This window comes from Trichosurus vulpecula, chromosome 8, assembly GCF_011100635.1.
Source record: "Trichosurus vulpecula isolate mTriVul1 chromosome 8, mTriVul1.pri, whole genome shotgun sequence".
NCBI lineage: Eukaryota > Metazoa > Chordata > Mammalia > Diprotodontia > Phalangeridae > Trichosurus > Trichosurus vulpecula.
The window spans coordinates 251,583,474-251,605,253 of NC_050580.1; the positions used below are offsets into that span (position 1 = coordinate 251,583,474).

At 40.7% G+C, this 21,780-nt stretch overlaps 1 protein-coding gene across 2 annotated transcripts in view; it reads right to left on the bottom strand.

Annotated features, from left to right (window-relative positions):
- Nucleotides 1-2,543: 2,543 nt before the first annotated feature.
- Nucleotides 2,544-21,780, bottom strand: part of NRDE2 (NRDE-2, necessary for RNA interference, domain containing) — a 69,643-nt gene continuing 50,406 nt past the window's right edge. For both annotated transcript variants that reach the window (XM_036736246.1, XM_036736247.1), the window contains exons 9-14: nucleotides 19,924-20,099; nucleotides 15,076-15,462; nucleotides 13,045-13,952; nucleotides 10,991-11,129; nucleotides 3,662-3,733; nucleotides 2,544-2,998 (exon numbers count right to left, since the gene is read on the bottom strand). In XM_036736246.1, the coding sequence (XP_036592141.1) occupies nucleotides 2,873-2,998; nucleotides 3,662-3,733; nucleotides 10,991-11,129; nucleotides 13,045-13,952; nucleotides 15,076-15,462; nucleotides 19,924-20,099 (1,808 nt within the window). In that variant the 3' untranslated portion in view covers nucleotides 2,544-2,872. The remainder of the gene's footprint in view (nucleotides 2,999-3,661; nucleotides 3,734-10,990; nucleotides 11,130-13,044; nucleotides 13,953-15,075; nucleotides 15,463-19,923; nucleotides 20,100-21,780) is intronic.

A 21,780-nucleotide genomic window follows, 5' to 3' on the forward strand; every position in this document is an offset into this window, starting at 1 on the left:
TTTGTGCACTTAAAATTCTGATAACTGAATTTTGACATAGAATGTTTCCTGTGTAATCTTAACGTATTTTATTTTAGGCATTTAAAAACATTCTGAGAAGGGGTCCACAATACAAAAAAAAAAAAAGGTGAAGAAGCTATCTTAGGCAGGAGATCTTAGTCTATGTAATTGCTGGAGTCTGGAGGTGGACTCTTAAGTGGCAGCCCTTGGGACTACGATGATGAAAAGTTCTGAACAGATAAATCTGAAATGACAGAGAACTGAGTCCCTGGTAGATAAAACAAAAGGGAAAGGAAAGCCTGGAGAGTACTATATGGCCCCAAGAACTGGAATGTGAAAGTGTGTGGGTCAAATCCAGCCTCAGACACTTGACACTTGCTAGATGTGTGACCTTGGGCAAGTCACTTAACCCCGATTGTTCTGCCTCCCCCTCCACAAAAGGAAGTGTGTGTATGTGTGTGTGTGTCTGCACATGTGCACAGACATGTGGTGCTATGGTATATGAGTCCACTGGAACAGACACTATAGTGGAAATATAGTGGCATAGAAAAATGAGCCTTCACTTGGACTATCATGGAATTCCAGGCAAAGGGCCTACACATTTGAACCCAGTTCCAACCCTGAGAGAGCAGAGCCTAATGCATGGAGTATGGCCTCTTCCCAGAAATCAACAGGTGTTTTCTTTGTTAGAGACGTAACAAAGGAAATCAGTTCTGAAACAGCTCCAGGGAACCCAGTTCAGGTCTAAAGTTACAGATGGAACTACTTCAATCCAGAGAAGTCAAAAGCGAACAAAAAGACGGGAAAAGAGAAAAGCAACTTGAGTGGTCTGGGTGGAGATGGATTCCCCATCCAGACTGCTGGAGGCAGCTGAATCTCACCATCAAGCCATGTTCTTAGCAGGAGGAGCTGGAGACTTCTAGCCCACCTTCTCATTAAATGTTCGCCAATCAGGGTTGATTTTCACCTGTCAGGGGCATTACCTTTTTCTAGTCTCTCCATGGTTTTGTCTTTGATTACTGAGAGAAACCAATGACTACTAATGTATTTAATTAATAAACTGATTACTAATTACCCAGAAACTCTGTCTCTTGGGGTTTTCATTTGTCATTCCTGTAATCACTGAGTTAAAGCTGGAAGGAACCTTAGAATCACTGAGTCTAAACCCCTCATTTTACCGACTGAAGCACAGAGAAGCCACGTGACCACAGAGATAATTAAGGGTCTGATGCAGGATCTGAACCTAGGCCTCCGTGATCCCAAGGCCACTACACCATGTCCCACCATGACCAAACTAAAAATGCCCAGTTCCTTGAACCCCTTCTCCTGGGACACTGTGCTCTGCAATTTCTATTAGAACCTTTCCTTTCTCAGTTTTCATAATGGTTCCTTGTCTTCTAAATGAGGTGCTACAAAGTAAAAATAAATAAACTCCCAACATTAAAACAGAGCATGATAATAGCCAAGGAAAAGCTAAGGACATTTATTAAAAGCAACAACTGCAAAAGAGACAGCTCTATAATCTGTATGCAAAAGCAAGAGTCTCTCTAAAGCTGTTGTCTTCAAGTTTAAACTACTTTGTGGATTTAAAGAGTCCACTGAAATCAGTCCAAACCTCTTCAGAACGGTTTCTCCTTGTGAATGTGCGTGGTGACTTTTTACATAATGACTCACCGGCTTCAAGGAGCAAGAGGAGAGCATTGTTAACTTGGGCTCTCCCACCGATGTGCTCCTCAAACCTTGTCAGGGCATGGAGATGACCTTGGCTCGGCTCTCAAAGGCTGGGAAAGTCTCTCCGCCCTCCCAAGCCCAGGAGGTCTAGCCAAGGTCTGAGAGGTTTGTCACCAGAAGTCTGGCCGCGGGTCTCTGGAAACAAAAAGCGGACTTGTTTCTACAGTATTAAAGGAAGCTTACCAGAACAACAGTGTGAGGGAGCTAATGAAAACATGAGAGGAAACTGAAGCAGAATGACAAAGTGACTCAGCCAGGACGACACAGCAAGCAAAGGTCAAGGCAGGGACCCAAACTCAGGTCTTCTGACTCTAAGACTCTAAGCCGAAGCAAAAACAACATTGGGAAAAGGGGAGCGTCTCCCTGCCAGGGATTACAGTGAAAAGCAGACGTGTAACTTTCATACTCTTCCCTTTACAACGATAAAAAGTGCTACTGAATGCATGATGGTCTTGATTGTGAAACAAAACACCGGCTCAATGCATAGAGCTATGGAGTCATCTTTGAAACTGAGATGTGTCTGACAGAGATCCACTCTAGGACTTTTGCCAGGAAAACCCCATGAAGAGGACTCGGGCGCGCCTGAACAACAGCCACCCTAGAATTTGACCTGACAAAGAGGAGGTCAAAGGTCTATACTGCACAAATAAAGCATCCCTGAGAGATGATGTTCATGATTCGATTAGATCTTTAGCCCCAAATTCAGATATAAGCCACATCTAATTCAGGCTAAGAGGGGCAAGTATACTTGGCCGCCGATCTCCCAGGAGATACACTTAACCTGCTGATAATGAACCATACTGAGTAAAGGCTTTAAAGGGAACCAACTACAAAAGATTTATTATTTATTCCCAAGTTTGTCTTTCTATACATATATACATGATATTCACACATATAATCTATAAAATAACAGGTTTCTGTGTAAATATGACGTCTAAACATATGGAGGATGTGAGAGACTGCTGAATACCTAAAAATACATTATACTGGGCTAGAACCTTTGAAAATTTAAACAATGTCCTTAAAAAAGAAAAAAAAGCTTCCCAGTCCTTGTGCAAGTTTCCAAACTCGTCCATTCAAAGCTATCCAAGGACCGTCGGACCTCAGTCTTAGAGACATTAGTCCTCTGTTCCACTCATCATTAATCTTCTAAGAGAAGCTCTAGTTCTTCTATTGGCACGCGAACTCTTAATTCCTTCTCAGTCATCAGATCCAGGATTTCCTGGATTTGATCAGGGAAATAATCCACTGCATCCATATATAACACCTATAAGAAGAAAGTACAAAAAAGGGGGAGGGGAGGACAATTCATACCTTATAAATCAGGAAAGAAGTCAAGCAATTTTCAATAAACAAAAGCAAAAAAAGAACAGTATACGGAAAGGAACAGGAAATGAACCTTTCTGTTAACAGCTTCAACTAACATGATAAGGGCAAGGATCCTCTCTGTTCCCTCCCCCGCACATGGGCAGGCACAGTGAAAAGTCGTCTTTTAGGAAGGCTACCCAAAACAGAAAAATAAAATGGTGTCTACATGTGAACACTCTCAAAGACAAGCAGGAAGGAGCCGTCAAGGGGGCCGCAGTATTGATAAGCACTGTGAGAGAGGGAAGAGAAACCTAAGGTGAATATACAATCTGGAGGAGCCTAGAATCTAGGCGGAGACGAGAAAAACAATTTGGGGGAACAATCTCCCCCCTGCACCTCCCCAAATTCTTTCCTCAAACTTTAAATGAAAGGGCATCCAAAGGAAAAATAAACATTACATTAAAGAGTAAACTCCCAATAGACTCTGCGTTATTATCCGATGTAACCATGCTTTCCTAAAACAGGAAATCAGCACAGGCATGGAAGAGCCTCCCCAAAGGACAGAGGTGATGCAACTTCAAGCTGAGACCCAGTCATGCATCGGCCTTTATTTTTAACCTACCTTTGCCCAAGGACAGTGCTGGAGAGCTCTGTAAAACACACCTTTGCTTCTTTCTTTGTTTCCTAGAGAAACCTAAAGGGACAGAGAGGAAAAAGGGAGACCAACGAAATAGGGTAATCTGCAATGAGGCAGTCAGAACTCAAAATCCTACAATGACCCAAAAAAATGCCCAGCTTTACTAGCGGTCAACTCTTGGGTGACTTCAGCCATCCAGACGCAGTCAAAAGACTACTTAATAAACTCCAGTGGCTCCAAAAACAAAATCCTGTTTGTTGTTCAAAGTCCTTCATAACCTTTATAACACCTTCCTCACAGCCCCACCTCACCCCACCCCTTTCCAGCCTCCTTATACCTTATTCGCTGACACATACCCTTCAACCCAGTGGCACTGGCCTCCTTGACATTTCATGAGCCAACACTCCACCTGTCGGCTCTGGCCTTCTTTCTGGCCATCCCCATGCCTGGAATGCTCTCTCTCCTCTGCTCCATCTACTGACCTCCCTGGCTGTCTTCAAATCTCAACAAAAACTCCATCTTCTACAGGAAGCCTTCCCCAATCCCTCTTAATTCTCATCCTACCCTCTGTTAATTACTTTCTAATTTATCCTGTACAGAGTTTGTTTGTACATATTTGTTTGCATGTTGTCTCCCCATTAGATTATAAATTCACAGAGGGCAGGGGCTGTCTTCTGCCTCATTTCTGTATCCCTAGCACTTAGGGTGGTGCCTAACACATAGCAGGTACTTCATAATGCGTACTGACAGAAAACAGACTGGCACTGTCTTCCACCATCATCCACAGTCATGAAATTTTATAAAATATCACTGAGTTAAGAAGCTTAGAGTGCTTAAGGGTTTCCTTGTGGGGCAGCAGGAAGTGGGGCTACTGGAGGCAGGCACCCTCTACAAGGGGGTGAAGGAGAACCAAAAAACCAACAGGACGACTCAGTGACTACAGCAACAGTAAGTGCTTGTGGGCTCCCCCTGCAGAACAAAACCTCCTTGAGAACAGGGACCGTCACTTTCATTTTTTATACCTCGGCACCTAGCATAGTGCCTGGCACACAACAGGTACTTAATTCAAGGCTCATGGAATTGAAATAAAAAAAGAAAAATGTCCAATACTTAAACTGGGTCAGGATTCAGTTATCTGAAGATCTGATTACAGAAGAGCCTATTCCTCAAAAATTAGAATGACAATATTACAGACATGGAGGTGGAAGGCCACGTAGTCCAGCCCCTCTGTTTTATATTATCTTTATCTTCAGTCTCTTTGTTTTGCAGATCCAGAAACCAAGGCAAAGAAAAATGACCTTGCCCAGTTCTGGATAAACGAAATGTTACTATATTTCCAAAGTGGGCAGAAAAAATTATATTCCTTAAAAAGTATTACCCTTAGAATCTACCATGAGTAAGAACTTTTTTTAACCCCGATTTTTGGAAAACTCTTAATAATCTGTCATAAGGAAGTGAAATCTTAGTTCTTCATGTTTATTGTGATTTCTCTTCCTCAGAGGAAATGGGGAAAAAAGAAACCTTTTTCCCTCTGAAGTCACCCCTCTCTGTTCAGACACCATTTCTTTGAAAGTTTGTTGTAAAGTTTGCCCAAAAGTCTATCCTAACTAGCAAAGATGAATCTTGTCAAAGCCATTAACACTGACTTGCTGCTCGGCTTCTCTAAAGAATTCAGTTAACACGGAGGCATGTGTAGTATTAAAGAATGTATGTAACTGTGTGGAATTACGTGGATGTCTGAGTTGAACTGCTCCTCTGAATATGAGAGATGCTCCTTTTCATTGGTCTGTTCTCTTCCACTGAATTCTAAGTTTCTAAAGCACACAAGTCATCTCTCTTGTATAGGTACTTCAAAAACAGATCAGAGCAGCACAGACTTAGAGTTAAAAAGGTCATAGTGCAACCTCCTCATTTTATAGAGGAGGAAACTAAGGCTGAAGGAGGTGAGAGGTAGAATTTGAACCCAGGACCTCTCACTACCAAGCCAGGGCTCTTTCCATAGTAGCACACTGCTTCCCTGACACTGCATGTTGTTCACAGAGATGATACAAACCAAATAATTGAAAGACCTGCTTCTTCTTCATTATGTTCCTCCTCTTCCCATCAAACACATACAATACTGATTTTTAAATCAATCCCACACAGACTACCTTTGGTTGGACAAAACCGAGCAAGAGCCCATTAATCCCATAATTAAATACTTCACTCAAAATCAACTCCTGGCGGCTTCCTGTAGTGAGAGCTGGTAACAAAGCAGGAACCTCAGGACGGAGGACGGGATCACGTTCTTCACTCACTCATTCATTTGCTCAATAGAAACCCTGGAACCTAGGAAGGTTCCCTGTGGAGGAAGACTCTCTATGTCTGAACCCCCTTCTTCCTTCTCTAACCTAAGATGGTTACTAGGTACTTCCAGACTAGGTACTTTAGGATACCGCCTCCTGTCCTTCTCAATATTTTCTAAATGTAATTTGAACTTATTTCATCTTTCTTTTCACAAAAAGTGTGACAGAAAGAAGAATCTATTTTCCACACTTTCTCAAAAATCACCAAGAAGTATTTGTGAGAAATTTCATGAATATTTCCAGAAATGTAACATATCGATGGCAGTTAAAACTGCTCTCTCAAGTCTTCTTTTGAGAATTTGCCCAGTTATTTCGATAGATGAAATAAATGCCTGAGTATAAAATGTAGCAAGGATTAACACTTGGTGGAAGTAGCTGCCAGGTTGTAATTATTTTTTTTTAAAAGAAGAATCCAAGTCTTCAGACAATGAGATGAATTTGGAAAGGTTTTTCCCCTGTAACCAGAACACTGACCAAGTTTAGAGGCAACTTCTGAAAAGAAAAGTTGATAGAAAATGACATCTGAATTTGCCTTCCACATCCTCTTTACTTGTTCTCTAAAAGTCACTAACACCAAGAATAGGAGGTTCTTGCTAAACTCCTGAGTACAGGCCTTCATACTATTAGATTTAACTTCGAGCCTTTGATTCAATTCAGTATTAGTGCTGGTCACTGTATGAGATACAAAGATGAATGAGAAACATTTCCTGCCCTCGAGAAGCTTAAAATTTTGGATACATAAATGACTATAATAAAGAAAAAAATGAATAACTGCATACTGAAAGTACAAAGTACTTTTTATGAGAGATTAAAGGAAGGAAACAATACTCCAAGAAGGAAGGGGCTAGGGGGAAGAGAGAGAGAGAGAGAGGTCCAAGAGGGATTCTTGGGGAAAGTAGCTATGGAGCAAGGCCTTGAAGGATAGGTGATCTCTCATTTTGATAACTAAACTCTTTCAAGGCTGAGTACAAAGATGTCATTATACTAAGTGGATATTCTCTCTGTTAATGTCAATTGGATCTAAGAACTCGGCAAGCTAGTGAGTATCAATGAATTTTGGAGGACTAAGTAAAACTTTAGGAAAACTGTGTGTGTAGCAAAGGTTAGCTACCTAAACTCAGTTCCTCTGATTCTCTCAATGATTCATTTTTGAAATCACTGATTCTTAGAAAAACCAACAAGTCAGAATCTAGAGTCTGAGGTGGGGAACCTGCAGCCTTGAGGCCACATGTGGCCTTCTAGGTCCTTGGGTATAGCCTTTTGACTGAGTCCAAGTTTTACAGAACGAATCCTTTTATTAAGGGGATCTGTTCTGTGAAGTTTGGATTCAGTCAAAGGGCCACACTTGAGGACCAAGAGGGACACATATGGCCTTGAAGCTGAACGTTCCCCACTCCTGGTCTAGACTAACAAGCAGGAGTCCTAAAGATTTGATCAACCTTTTTGTAAGATGTTTATTAATTTCCTAGAGATAAAGTGAGCTTAACTGTTCGTGTCCAGCTATCCAGCTAGTAAAGAAGCTATACGCTGGAGATGATTTGGTTTCAGTTTCTTCTGGTTTTTTTTTTTCATCTGATGGATGTATGCTGCCTCTGCTTAGAGAAAAGAAACTTTTTTAAAAAAATGAAAAGCCTGAAGTTTGCCAGATTCTCAAGACTTTTTTTTTCTTACCTCAGTGGGAAACAAATGTGGACTGCTGACAGTTCATATGGTGCTATAAAAAGTGAATTTGAGAAAATAATGATATCTACCAAACAATCATTAAAAACACTACATCTCTACAACAATCAAGGCTCATGCAAGACTGACAGTGGGCGAGATGGATATGCTGATTCATCAAATGGGGAAGGGCAAAATGAAAAGGAATTTTCCCCTCCCACCAACATTTGAAAATAGCAGTCTTTGAAATTATATGGACCTCTGTCTGTGATTGGCAAAAGGGAGGGGAAATTATATGGGAGGATGGCAAAATAAGATCCCACATTTAACAAGCCAGAAGTGCCATTCCCACAATGTCTGTTTACTGATGCTTCTTTTCTCACTCAAACAAAAACACCATATTCAAGTTGTTTTCTTTGCACTTTAGGCAGATATACAGACTCTACACAGCCCCAACCCAAAAAGAGCTAAGTCACTGCAGTCCAAACAAGAAAAGTTTGGAACAATATCCTAGTAATTCTTTATAAAAGTAAAAGATTTCAAAGCTGTAATTTCATATTATTAAGCCTGTACTGTGGGAATCACAGGCATTTCCTTTGTCCAGCTAACTTCTTCAGAGCAGACCTGGTCTTCAAAACCTATGTTAAAGTCTCAGCTCCTTCATGAATCCTCCTTCCCAGTCACTCTGATCTCTCCCTTTCCTGACCTTTTAAGGCACTTACTATCTGTCCCGTGCTTTTCGACATTTAATGGCACTCTATCTTTGGATAAGAAATCAGCAATCTACTAGGCTGGCTACTTTCTGGATGCCAGACGAGCTCGCTTGCTTGGTAAGAATCATAGACCTCTAGAGCTAGAAAGGACTTGAGAAATCCCCTAGAACAACCCTCCCCTTATCTGACAGATGAGAACACTCAGGCCCAACTAGGTTAAGGGACTGGTTTAAGGCCATACAACTAGCCAGTGACAAATCTACAACTCAAGCTACTTAACCAATCTCAGCCATAGTTTCTTCACCTGTAAAATGAGGGAGGGTGGATTAAATGGCCTCTAAGGTGTCTTCTGGCTCTAAATCTATGATCCTATTTATTAACTAGAATTGGAGTCCCCTCTGGTAGGGCCAGTGAGCCACCCTCAAGTCATTACTCATAACATGACCTAGGAGCTCCTGAGCCCAGAAAGCAAGGTCCTCCAAAATCTGGTTCTAATTTGCCTTTCTGGAGTTATCTTTACTTCTCAAGTCTGAAAAACTAGACTACTCACCATTCCCCAAGCCTTTCTTTCCCACCTCTTTTCCTCTGCCCACACTGTGTCCATGCCTGGGACATTCTCCTCACCAGCTCCTCCTGTTGAGATTCTATCTTTCGAGGTCCAAGTTCAGGTCCTCTGTGTGGCTGTCCCTGATCTTTGAAACCAGAAGTCCTCACCCTCTATTTGAATTTTACATAGCTCTCAATACTCTCCCTATGCCCTTTTATTTGTAACATAACTTCATCCCTCTCTCTCACCTATACTACTACATTACAAACCTCTTGAGGGAAGGCTCTGTGTCTTAATCATCTTTGTATCCCAGCACCTAGCACAGTGAGCAAATAGCAACGCAGTTTTTTTCTTTATCACTTATACAAAGACTCTTGGTGCAGCAGTATGGGTGCATCATATCCTTCTCAAACCTTTAATGACTCCCCAGTTTCTGACCCTAAATTCTAAATTCATTTCTAACCCTGAGAGAAGGATGAAGACCAAACTCCTTTACCTGGCCTTCAAAGTCTTCCATAAACTGACTCTTACATACCTTTCTTATCTCTCTACATTCCAATGAAGATGGATTATTTATTGCTCTAAACTTTCCTATTTCTGTACCTAATGTCACAGAATCCTCTCCGCCTGCAGTACCCTCCTGAACATCTTTACCTATTGACATTTTCCTTATTTTTCAAGGTCCAGCTAAAATGACATCACCTCCATGAACTCTAATCCTTAATTCTCTAACTAGAAGTGATTTCTCCTTCATCTTCTCTCATAACGTTTTATACCCTCTCATGCAACTGTATCTTAATATGGGTTGTATTATTTCCCCCACTAGACTGTAACATCTCCTTGAAAGCAGGATTTTTTATCTTTGCAGGACATGTCTTATCACCTCTGTGTCTATCCCTGTATGTTACACTGCACACTGAAATGTAATATTTGTTGAATTAATGTTGAATAAAGAGAAAATTAAACCACATGCAATAATATTTTGTGATGTTATACATTTTTAAATGATCATAAAATACAATTTGGATATATTTTTTAAATCTACATTCCAGATCTGAATCAAATTTCTTTACTTAAATACATGAAAAGATAATCAGGGCTTTGAAATTCTGAGCAGAACGGCAGAGAATCAAATCACTGTTATAGAAGAGCCCTGAAAACATACGTCAAATTGATTTGTTTACTCCAACACCTCAGGAAAGACTTAAAATGTGACTTTAACTCTGCATTTCAACCAGTTACAAAGTCTTGTCAGTTCGTCCATACTGTTATTTTATGAATTTGTTCCCTCTCGTGCTTTCACTCATCTTGTCCTTATCACCTCTCACCTGTAACACTGTAACTGCCTTACTTCTAACAATGGCCTCTCCGCCTCTGGTTTCTCTTACTGATCCATCCATCTTGCAGCTGACAAATTAATCTCTAACCACGGCAACCTCTTGCTCAAAAACCTTCAGTTGCTTCCCACTGTCTACAGGATAAATACAAATGCTGTAGCCTTCAGCTAAGACCTGCCATCATCTGGCTCCAGAGCACCTAGCACTCTTCTTTCTCATCAACCCCCTTCACCTGTCCTGTGTCCAATCAACCACTAACTTGTTCCCTACTCTTATCCTGACCGAACAGTTCTGTATTTTCACGCAGAACATCTCCCCCTTGGAACTCATTTTCTCTACATCTTTAGCTGTTGAAATCCTTTTCTTTCTTTAAGACTCAACCTTTTTTTTCCAGGAAGCCCTCCTTGTACTCCCCAGCTTGAAATGTTCTTTCCCTTCTCAACATTTTAAAAACACTTTGTGTAGACCTCTGCTTTACATCTATCACAGTTTGCTTTGTGGCATCTATATGTGCATCCAAGCATTGCCCCTGATGGCAAAGACCATTTTGTTTTTCGTTTTGGGATCCCTAGCACCTAGCCCACCGAGTATCTAAAACATAATAGTCTGTGGAACTAAATTGATTAACTGTACACAAATAATCACTCCTCTGATTCCTTTCTAGAACTAACCCTTTGCAAAAAAAGAGAAGGCCCCAAATTCTAGTTTCTTACCAGAAAATTCAAATACATCCTCCATAATAAAGGGCAGTTGCTGCCATGATCACTCTGAATTGCATTTTCAAACAAGGCTTTGATTCGATTTGATAAACCTGTTTCAGGAATTGTTGAATGGATTTCTCCGGCATCTACTCTATAAGAAAAAATAAAATAGAAAGACTTTTAAGACCTAAAGAGATAAATTATTTTGTCCTATTGCTTGGGAAGAAAGAAAAATTTTGGTAACAATGCGCTCCAATTACAATTACAACTGCCCTATGTAATTCAAAGAACATGCCTTATCTAAGTTTCATAACTTTATTTTTTTAAAAAAATTTAATTTTATTATCATCATTATTATTATTTTTAAAGACTGAGTCTCCTTACCTTGCCCAGGCTGGAAGTGCAGAGGCCATTCTTATCAGCATGGGAACTTTGATCTGCTTTGTTTACAACTTGGGCAGGTTTGCCTCTCCTTAACTAACTTGGGTCCCCCAGCACTCACCAGAAGGCTGGACTTAGTGTGGACACCCGATTGGTTTAGCCCACTCCAGCTTAGGACTCTACAGCTTAAGTGATCTGCCAGTCTCATTCTCCTCAGCAGCAGAGATTACAGGTATATGCCACCAGGCCCGGCCCATCAAATTTGTGACCTTTTCAGTGCCTAGGGCTGCATATGGTAGATACTGTATGTATGTATGTGAAGTAGAAACATGGCTTTTAATCAAAAGGATACAATTATGTTTTATTTGAGACAGGGATCTAAAGCATAACTAAGTTAACTGTCCTTTTAAATTTAAAGTAGAGAAAATATAAATCACACAGAATGATTAAAATGCAATCCAGTCCAAACATTTATAAAACAAGGCTCTGTGCTGGCTTAGGGCACACATGAAGACGAAAAATGATACAGTCCTTGCCCTCGAGGAGTTGATAACCTAATGGCAGTTAAGTCAACTACACAAATCGATATGAACTCAGAATCACAGAATCGGAGAATTGGAAGAAATCTCACAGATTATAATCCAGTTCATACCTAAAAGGAGGGAATACCTCCCTTTACAACATCCTCAACAAATAACCATCCAGCACCTGCCTAACCCTTTCCAGGGGCGGGGAATTTACAACCCTCCAAAGAAGCCAGTCTTTCTTTGGACAAAGCTAATTTACAAGAAGGATTTTCTTCATATTAAGCCCCACACCTGCCTCTCAACAATTTCCAGTGATTGCTCTTAGTTCTGCTTTCTGGGTCCAAGGAAAACAAACCTGTCCTTTCTTTTGCAGGACAGTCCTCCAAGGTACTTGAAGACAGGTGCCATGCACCTCCCCCGCCCTCCCCACAAGATGTCTTTTCTTCATAGTAAACATCTCTAGTTCCCTTAAAAGAGCCTCATACAGCATGGTTTGTAGTTTTCTCACCTACTCAGACAAATATGCTAGAGCTGGAAGAAAACCTAGACATCATTGAGTCCAACCCCCTCATTTTATATTTAAAAAAACTAAAGCCCAGAGTCAAAGTGACTTGTGCACTGTCACCCAGGTAATAAGGAGCTGAGTGGTTAGAGTCTCTAACCTGAAGACTGGAGCTCTGTGCACAACATATCTTAAACACACTCAAAATAATTCTTTCCTACACAAAATGTGTTTCACTACTAAATTTTCCAGGATTGTTAAAGTAAAACAAAGTGAAAGACTGAGAGCAAGCACTAATGCTTCAGCTCAAAATCACTGCTTAACCCTCAGTTAAAATGAAGAGTAAAGAACTAACCAACTGGATTTGGGTGACTTTAAAATAACGCAATTTTCACTTAGAAAACACTTGACTGCAACTACTCTCTTTTAAGATTGGCAGATGCCACTTATATCGCATAATCAGAATTCATCGAACTTTCTACGCTGCCCAAAAGAGACCCTGTATGTACGGGGAAAGACAGAAATCCAACTCCTCCTAATTAAGAATACTAGTGGCACTGCATTATAAATATCTTGATATATTTTCAAGTCTGTCAACCTGAAATACCCATGGTTCTTTGCAGGCTACAGGGGTTATGCTCTTATTATACAGATACCTCAGAACAGCTTCCACCAGCCTTTTCCTCATTTTCTCAGCTTGGACGGCAAACAGCCGCGGCTCCAGGGATTGGGTAGACCTTATGATGATATCAAAGAATCTTCTTGTCTTGCTGGCATTATGAGATTTGTTTTGGATCTGTACATACAACCTCCAAAGAACCTGGTTGCCCGGATACAATTTTAAAGCCTCTGAAAGTGCTTCTCGCAGAGGATTCAAAGGGAACACACTCACTTTCATGTGATACCTGAGAAGATTTGTGTGCATCAGTGTGACAGCTTCGAGGGCAGTGCTCAAATGTGGGGTTCTGATATTTGCACTTGGCCCTGTGAATTCGGATGAAATGGACCCTTTAAGTCTTTCAAACACCTGCTTATATATCTGCATAGCAGCATTAATCCCTATGGTCAAATACTGGAAAAGCATAAAGCAGCCAACCATGCTAACTAGCTGACCAGAACAATTAAAAGGAGGTGCATCCAAATGCTTCTCAAGTGTGTGCTCATATGCTTTGCGGGCTTTCAAAACGTTCACAGCTAACACCTGTCCAGCATAAGGTCCGTACGGCCCGTTCTCCATCAGTTTAGTTAAAACATGCACTGCTCTGGATGTGGCAGCCCCTTCCAAGTTCCCCGACAGCTCCACTTCTAGTGATGCATAAAGCAGGCTTAAGTCATAGAGTCTAGAACTTGAATCTTCTGGCCCTGCCATGCTAAGGGCGGTGTCAAACACCTTTCTGGCATCTTCTGTGTTGCCAAGTAACCACTCCAGATGGGCATATTCTTTCCAAAGGCAAAACTTGTTTCGGTTCTCAGGTTCCTTGAGGAGATTCTTGGCCAGTTTTTTGCATTTTTTCCCTTGAGACTTCAGTCTCTTCTTGTTTTTAGTTTGCAGATACCAAGTGACCTACAGACAAAAAGAATGAGACAGATTTAAACATGGGCAACCTTTAAAGTTAAATTCACTCTGTATTCTTAAATTCATTTCTTTATTCTTCCAACTTTGTACAGAAAACACAAGTCAATCGACATTACACTCCTCTTATCACGCTATCATTACGCTCCTGAGATCACAGGATCATAGATTTTGAGGTGGACGGGGCCTGCCGGGTCATCTCCTCCAACTTTGGATAAGAGGAACACATGGTAACTGTCAATAATTCAGCAGTAATACAGGTTTAATTCAGCAAAAAATATTTTTTCCACAGAAGTGAAAATATCATCAGTGTTTCTATTTGAAATTTCTAAACACATGGTGGTAGATCCTTGATCTGCTTTACTCCAGAGACAGCTAATATCCCAATTTTATGAAAGATGTTATTTTAACAATACAATCTGAAGTGATAATCTGAAACTTAGCCTTTGGAATTTGAAGCAAGAAGAGTCAATACTTAATATGTCCAGCAGAGGGCAGAGTAGGCCAATCACATAACTTTTAGTACATGACGCCTGAATAAAAGAGTTGGGAAATAGGCAATTTATCCAAACTTAAATTTATCAGAATTCTTAAGGCTAACTGCTCCCTAATCGCCGAAATCATAAAGTATAAACAACCAACATAGTCTTCACCGTACCTCATATTATCTACTCTCATCCTATTCCCGGTTCTCCCAGTGATGAAGTCACACATACACAACATGGGGAGAACAAATAAGGATCTGTTCTGAAGGATTGTTAAGGGAGTGACTAGTGTGACACACACTAATCCCAACAACAACAGCTGGCCATTGCATAACACTGAAGGGTTCACAAAGCACTTTATAAGCACTATCTTATCAGGGCCTAAGCACCCTGGGAGGCAGGTAGGTACTATTACTGGGGATAGGGAGAACGGGACAATTGAGGCTGAAAGGGGGAGTCGCTAGGCCTGGGATTTAACACCACTGTCTCTTGACTTCAGATCTAGCACTCTCATCATGACACTCTACCGTAATCCCAGAGACAGCCCAAGAACTTCAACCACCATGAACAATAAAAGGTATCCAGAAATGAATAAAGTACCAGACAAATGTGGAAGGAACACAAATTACCTTAGCAATTTCATACTGCAACCACGAGAGGCAGAGATGAGATTTTTCTTTCCCTGAAAATAGGGGCAATATGAGATGAAAAATATTCTGTATGAACTCCTCGCCTTCTTTGCAGTGACCCATCCATTGTCCCTTTCTGTTCATTTTGTCCATGTGACCTACACAATTAACCCCAGAAAATGATGGGTTGAAAAAAGTCAATGGCTTTTCATCAGAAAGCCCATCATCAAAAATACCATTTTCATCCATGGCAAGATAGAGGCATGAAGTTGGAAGATTACAGCCTGAAGGGACTCCCAAGAATTGTAGAAATGAATCAATCAGCTGGTATTTTAGTTCCAAGCTAGAAAGCTTTATGAGAGATGCCCCGAGATCATCAAATAACACCTAAAAAGAAAAAGGACAAATTTATTAAAGTCATGCTTCTAAGACGTCATGGTTTAATGGAAAAACCCCACCAGCTTCCCGTTGTTTATTCAGTTATTTTCATAAGGATAGCCTGACGATTCAATATCTGACGTATAAAAATAGACATAGACAAATGTAAGGTTTGTCTATGAGATTCAAAGACCACGGGGTCAATATTTGAAGCTGGAGGCAGAGAGAAAAAAATCTGCAAGACAATATAATTAGCATTTCTGAGAAGTGAATAAGTCTGAGCCAGGGTTTTTAAAAGCACGTTAGCTAGCATGCATAAAAGTCTAGTCATGCTAGTTCTGAAATCCAGCAAAACTGTTTCAGTAACTATTCAGATAAATGGCATCATTTTAAGCATAAAACAGACCACGTCTCTATTTTATAGTTCCTAGGCAAAACTACTCTAGGAAATGAAAATTAGGCTAATGAAAAATCAATAAACCAAACATAGCAAAAGAAGGAAAAGCCACAGCCAATGGACCACCCTGACAACAATTTCAAGATCTTAGTAGGAAAATGCAGAGACTTAAAATTGATTTAACAAAACCATTTTCAAAATCTAGAGCCCCCAAGAGGCTACAAACTGTCTTATAAGCCATCCTGATTCAGTGGGACAGGGTGGGGAGTTGGGAGTGGTGGCAAAATGATGAAATGGTGAAACAGGAATGAAGATATTCTTGGATTTTAACAGTGAGAAAGCCAATATTAGTACTTGGTCACTGAGAACCCAAATAATTATGTATCAATTGAACTTTTTCTCCATGCTTTTCTCTAGAAGAATGAGACAAGGAAAATCAAGGGTCTCTTAGAAAAAGGGAACTTCTAGGATACATATAGATTTAAGTCCATTTCCCACGCTTTCCAAATCTAATTCCTACAATGAGAACTAAAGAATTCATGGTCCCTGCTGGATCCTCAGACATCAGAAGCTTAATTACCTTCAATACAATCTGGTTAAAGCAGCAAAATGCTAATGTGCTTTGGAAAAATTGTCCAAAAGATTTTTTTTTTAAATAACAAAGTCTTTTGACCAGAGGACTTGAAAACGAAAGGTCTCAAGCCAAGAGAGGGGGACAAGTAAGAAGCAGAAGCGGGTGTGCTTTGCTCATGTATTCTTTTCAAGTGCATGATTTTCCAATTCTCTGTTGAAACATACCAGCCTCCTTTCACCTTGGGCACTGTCTGGTCTCAAGAATGGAGTGGCCTCAGTGAGCATGACCATAGCACCAACAGGTATAATAATGATCAGCTCTTTCCTAACACAGATTCTTACTTAATTTCTATAACATGCCCCTCCAGTGGGTGTTATCATCATTCCTAATTCTTAGATAATAGCACTTACATAGTGCTTTAAGGTCTGCACAGTGATTTTCATAGGCCTCACAACAACCCTATGAGGTAGGTGTGTCGGTAAGCAAAATGGGCTCCTTAGCACTTAGTGCCCTTGAAGAGTTTGGCTTTTGTTTGCTTTGAGTAATTCAGTGTATTCCATCGAGCCTTACTAGGCACTAAGCCCCAGGCCCAAACCCCTATTAGATGTGATGTGATTAGATGTGGATGTGAGCCTCCCAGGGTCCTAAGGGGAGGGGCCAACTCAAGAACCAATCACCAGAGCCTAAGCTCTGGTCATTCAGATGACGTTTGATGACGTCTGAAGCCCCATAAGAAGGGAGGACAGAGCCATTTGTGCAGGGCTCTCGAGATGGTGTTGATGAGGACACTTCGGGCAGCTGTAGCTAAGGAGCAAACCCGGATGCTGAGACTTTGTTGGACTCTGGTAACTCTGTGTTGGGATTTGAATCAGACAAGGTCTGTCTGTTGATGTTTGTAATTTGTTTGTATTTTGTTCTGAAGTTCAGGGTGCTGGCTTTTTCCTCTGAACTAATGCTGAATTAAAGTAAGCTTGTCAACCCCTTCACCTTGCTTTCCTTAGTTAAGCAGATCAGAAGAACCTGCGCTGTTGGCAGCTTTCTGGGTGCTGGCTGTGGGTGGATCTTACACCCCCGCAGAAGCTGCTAGACGGATTGCTGAAACAGTAGGTGCCCTTATCATACCCATTTTACAGACAAAAACACTAAGGCTGAGAGACATGAACTGACTTCTCCGGGAGCACACCTACTAAGTGTCTGAAGCAGGATCTGAGCTACAGATTGACAACAGGTCCAACCCTCTGGCCACCGTGCCCTCTAGATGAGAAGCCCGAGGTTTAGTGACTCGGTCACAGTCAGATAGTGTGTAAGGGGTGGTGTGAAGACCTGAAGGTCCTCTGACTCTGAGGCCAAAGTTCCCCTGACAAAACCGCTGCCCTTTCTCGCCAATGCACCGTCCAACAACAGTCTATAACCATGGCTGGTGCTCACTTGGGACACAGTCACAGAAACTGCCTGCGATGGTTTTGAAAATACAGCTGCAAACACAGGCAACCTCCTAGCTCCGCTTTAGACTGACGTACCAAAAGTGAAATTATTCTGACTTTTAGAATGATTAATACAACTAACTATACTGAGATAGTGAGCCTTGACTGAGAAAATTCTCCATGCTGTACCTATAACTTGTCACATATGAGGCAATATAATTGCTGTCTTGTGAAACTGGGTCAATTCCAGGAACCAAAATAGAATTCCCTCCTTCATTACAATTCAAAACCTACACAGGTGGAAATTTGCTTCACAAATAAAAGGGTAGGTGTCACTGTGGACCCATCCCTCCTTTGTCTATTTAACTCTTCCTTACTCCCTACTAACTCTTTTTATGCCTGGTTTAAAGCCACTCAACACATCCCTCAATCCCACCCCAACCCCCACCACCCCCAGGGACATGCAAACTTCCATAATAACATCTTCTTTGTGAGGGGGCTGAATACACTCACTGCCTTCAGAACAGCCCTGGCTATGTGAGATGGGGAGAGAAGGATGGGGAAAAAAGAAGACACAGCACTCCTCTCCCAGCCACTCCCTCCCTAGGAGTATATGCACAGTCACAGGTCCACTACGGATCAGCTAGAGGGCCCTGGACAGCTCCATGACTGACTCTCCCTGATCATCTCCAAATTCATTAATGAATACTTTACTGATAATCACTGACGTCTGCAAATCTTGTATAGGTAAAACCTATCAATAAATCTTCAGCATTTTTTAAAAAAATTCTAATTAGAGGCAAAATTTAAAGTTCACCAGAACTTTCTGGGTTCGATAATATTTCTGTCCAAACCTGGAAAGACTTACATGAAGTGATGCAAAGTGAAGTGAGCAGAACCAGGAGGTCACTGTCCACAGTAAAAGCAACATGGCACAATGATCAGCTCTGAATGACTGAGCTCTTCTTGGCAATACAAGAATCCAAGACAATTCCAAAGGACTAATGATGGAAAATGCTATCCACTGCCAGAGAAAGAACTGATGGAGTCTGAATGCAGATTGAAGCATAGAGTATTTTTCAATTTCTGTATTTTTTTCATGTTTTTTTTCCTTTGGGTCTCTGTCTTTCACAACATGATTAATATGATACTGTTTTGCATGACTGAACATGTATAATCTATAATAAACCTACTGTCTCAAGGAGGGGGGAGGTGAGGGAGAGAGAAAGAAAATTTAAACTCAAAAATTTTTTCAAATGATTGTTTAAAACTGTCTTTATGTGCAACTGAGGAAAAATGAAATGTTATTTTAAAATATTTCCATCCTTTAGTGATTCATAACTTCATCTTTGTAGGTATGTTCTCTACCAATGCAAACAGCAACTTCCTTGTGATTTACATCAAGAGCTGATGTGGCTGAAAATTCATTATCTTGTGGTCAGAACTGAGCTAGGCTGGTCCTCAGACATACATGCCATCACCAGACCTTGCCTTCCACTAGAAAAGTCATCATATACCCAGGTGTGGTTCCCATCTGACAATGAGGCACCAGAGTAAGAGTGTTACCTAATATTAGTAATAAAATGGCTAATTCCTTTAAGAAAGAACCCAGCAGACTGAAAACTGTCCCAGGGTCATTCTCTTTTGGTTTCTGGTAGTGTTGGCAGTGAAGAGGATGATCAAAACAGCAGCTCAGACAGAAGACTCGAGGGCCTGCTTACAACCTCTGTTCTCCTCTCCCCTATCTCATCCCTAATTTCCACATGGAACACAAACAATGACCTAGAAGACAACTTCATCTTTCAAGAAGCGGATGTTTATCAGACTGAGTCACCCTCTGTTATCAATGGACAGTGACATTTTACCCCAGATATCCACAGTTCAAATGAGATGGGCATTTATGAATCAGTGAATACAGGTTCTGCATCAATGAACTAGAAGAGGCTGCTCCCTCAGGACCAACTCATCCCTCAGAAAGAATCTGTAAAGCCTTCTTCTTCCATAATTAAAAATGGATGGAAATCAGAAATCAGGGAAAGAAACAAATCCCTATGACCTTTGGCGAAGGTGTTTACCTGTCTTTCTGGGTCATCACAATCCTCATCAGTCTGTTTTTTTGTTTTGTCAGGGCGCCAGGGTAGCCAGTGCCTTTGTTCACGGGAATGCTCAACACTGAGCCAGATTTGCCACTTGGGAAGAGTCTTGTTCTTTATTTCTTGATTGTCCTCTTCTGGTTCATCTTCATCCTCATCTAGTCAGAAATAAAGCATACAGAATTACCAGTCACAGGTGAATACCAACAAAAAGCCCAATATTAACCTGTGGTGCATGTATATATTATATACACATATATACACATCTATATCACATGTGATATACACACAAGTGTGTATTTTCTCACTTTGATACCTCGTGGAGAACAAGAAGATCCACTGCTTGTAATTAGATAGTCTTTAACAAAATCAGAACCAGAGCGATAGAGACACTAGAATAGAACTTCAACTTTTAGTACTGACTTGGATTTTTTTTGAAGCAATTCGAATTCCTGGCCAGCGGTGATACCAACTGTGACCTCAGAAATGATAATGAGCTATACTTATCAGAACATCCGAAAACCAGGCAGCTAATTCAAAACATACTATAATTCACTTTACTTTGTTTCCCAAATTATTATATAGGGAATGAAGTTCTACAAATAAAACATTCCTTTGAACCAGTCTACAGGACTGTCAGCCCAGAGGCAAGTGGACATGAGACCTAGTTTCTTAATTGAGACATAAATTTATTATTAGCTAAAGAATTTAAATAAGTGACATGAGGTTGAAAAGCTCCAGTCACTGGAAGAACAAAGGCAAAGAGTTTATTTAAAGGCAACACTGATGTTTTAAGATCCAAAGACAAAGGCAGGAGACAGAGACAGAGGGCAAAGAAAAAACAATGCTAGAGCACGTGACAAAAAGTTTGTCTATTGAATGTCACCCCTCCTCAGGAGGGGTGACAGTGCTTGAAAGAAATGGCTGCTTTCTGGTTTCCCAGAAACAAAGGCATTTTCAAAGTAAAACTCTTCTTCAGATACTGCTGAATTTCCAAACCAAAACTACTAGTCGTTACGAACTGAGTGAAGAGGGCCAACTAAGCTTAGACAGAAGCTTCTCATCAGTGATAGCAGCAAGAAGCATTTACTGTAGGGGGTGCGATCGGTAGCACGCTTCTCTCTCTGATTCAGTCTAAAACCAGAATTTCTGCCACTGCAGTAATCTTTCTGAAAAGACTAACTTTGTGTGTGACTACTTGTGATCAAGTACATGTGGGCAGTTTTCAAAGCAAATATGGTCAACTTGGTCATTCTGAAAAACGATTTCTAGGTATTACTGTGGAGATGTACGTTTTACATCTTTTCCTACCTTAGAACTGTTTGACAGATATAAGTATGTGATAGGACTCCAAAAGAAGCTGGCTACTTAAAAAAAGATAAGACTACAAAATGCTGAATAATCTTGGTTCTTCATTCAGACACTGAGTGCTTAGATAACCGGAAGTGCCTTCTTTCATTTGTTCACTGCACATAATATTAGATGGATTAGGTTTGTATGTTTTACATTTAAACATAAGTTAGCTCATTCTAGTTTTGTTGATATACATTATTATGTGTCTAGATGACATGCTGGTGAGTATTTCCCTGAGAATGGAACGACCTGGTTTTTGTTTCTTCCTTCCTGCCTTTTTCTTTTTGTAAAAAATTCTCAAAGAATGCCTAAATCACTGTGTTCTACGCTACTCCAAAGAGACATCACTATTCACAAGGGCAAAGTTCTACGAAGAACTATGTGGCCTCTTTAGGACATATTCTAAACCCACAACTCCTCCTCTGAGGCAGAAACATCACCCTCCACCCTGGATTTATTAGTATTTCCCAATGGAAATAAGAATGA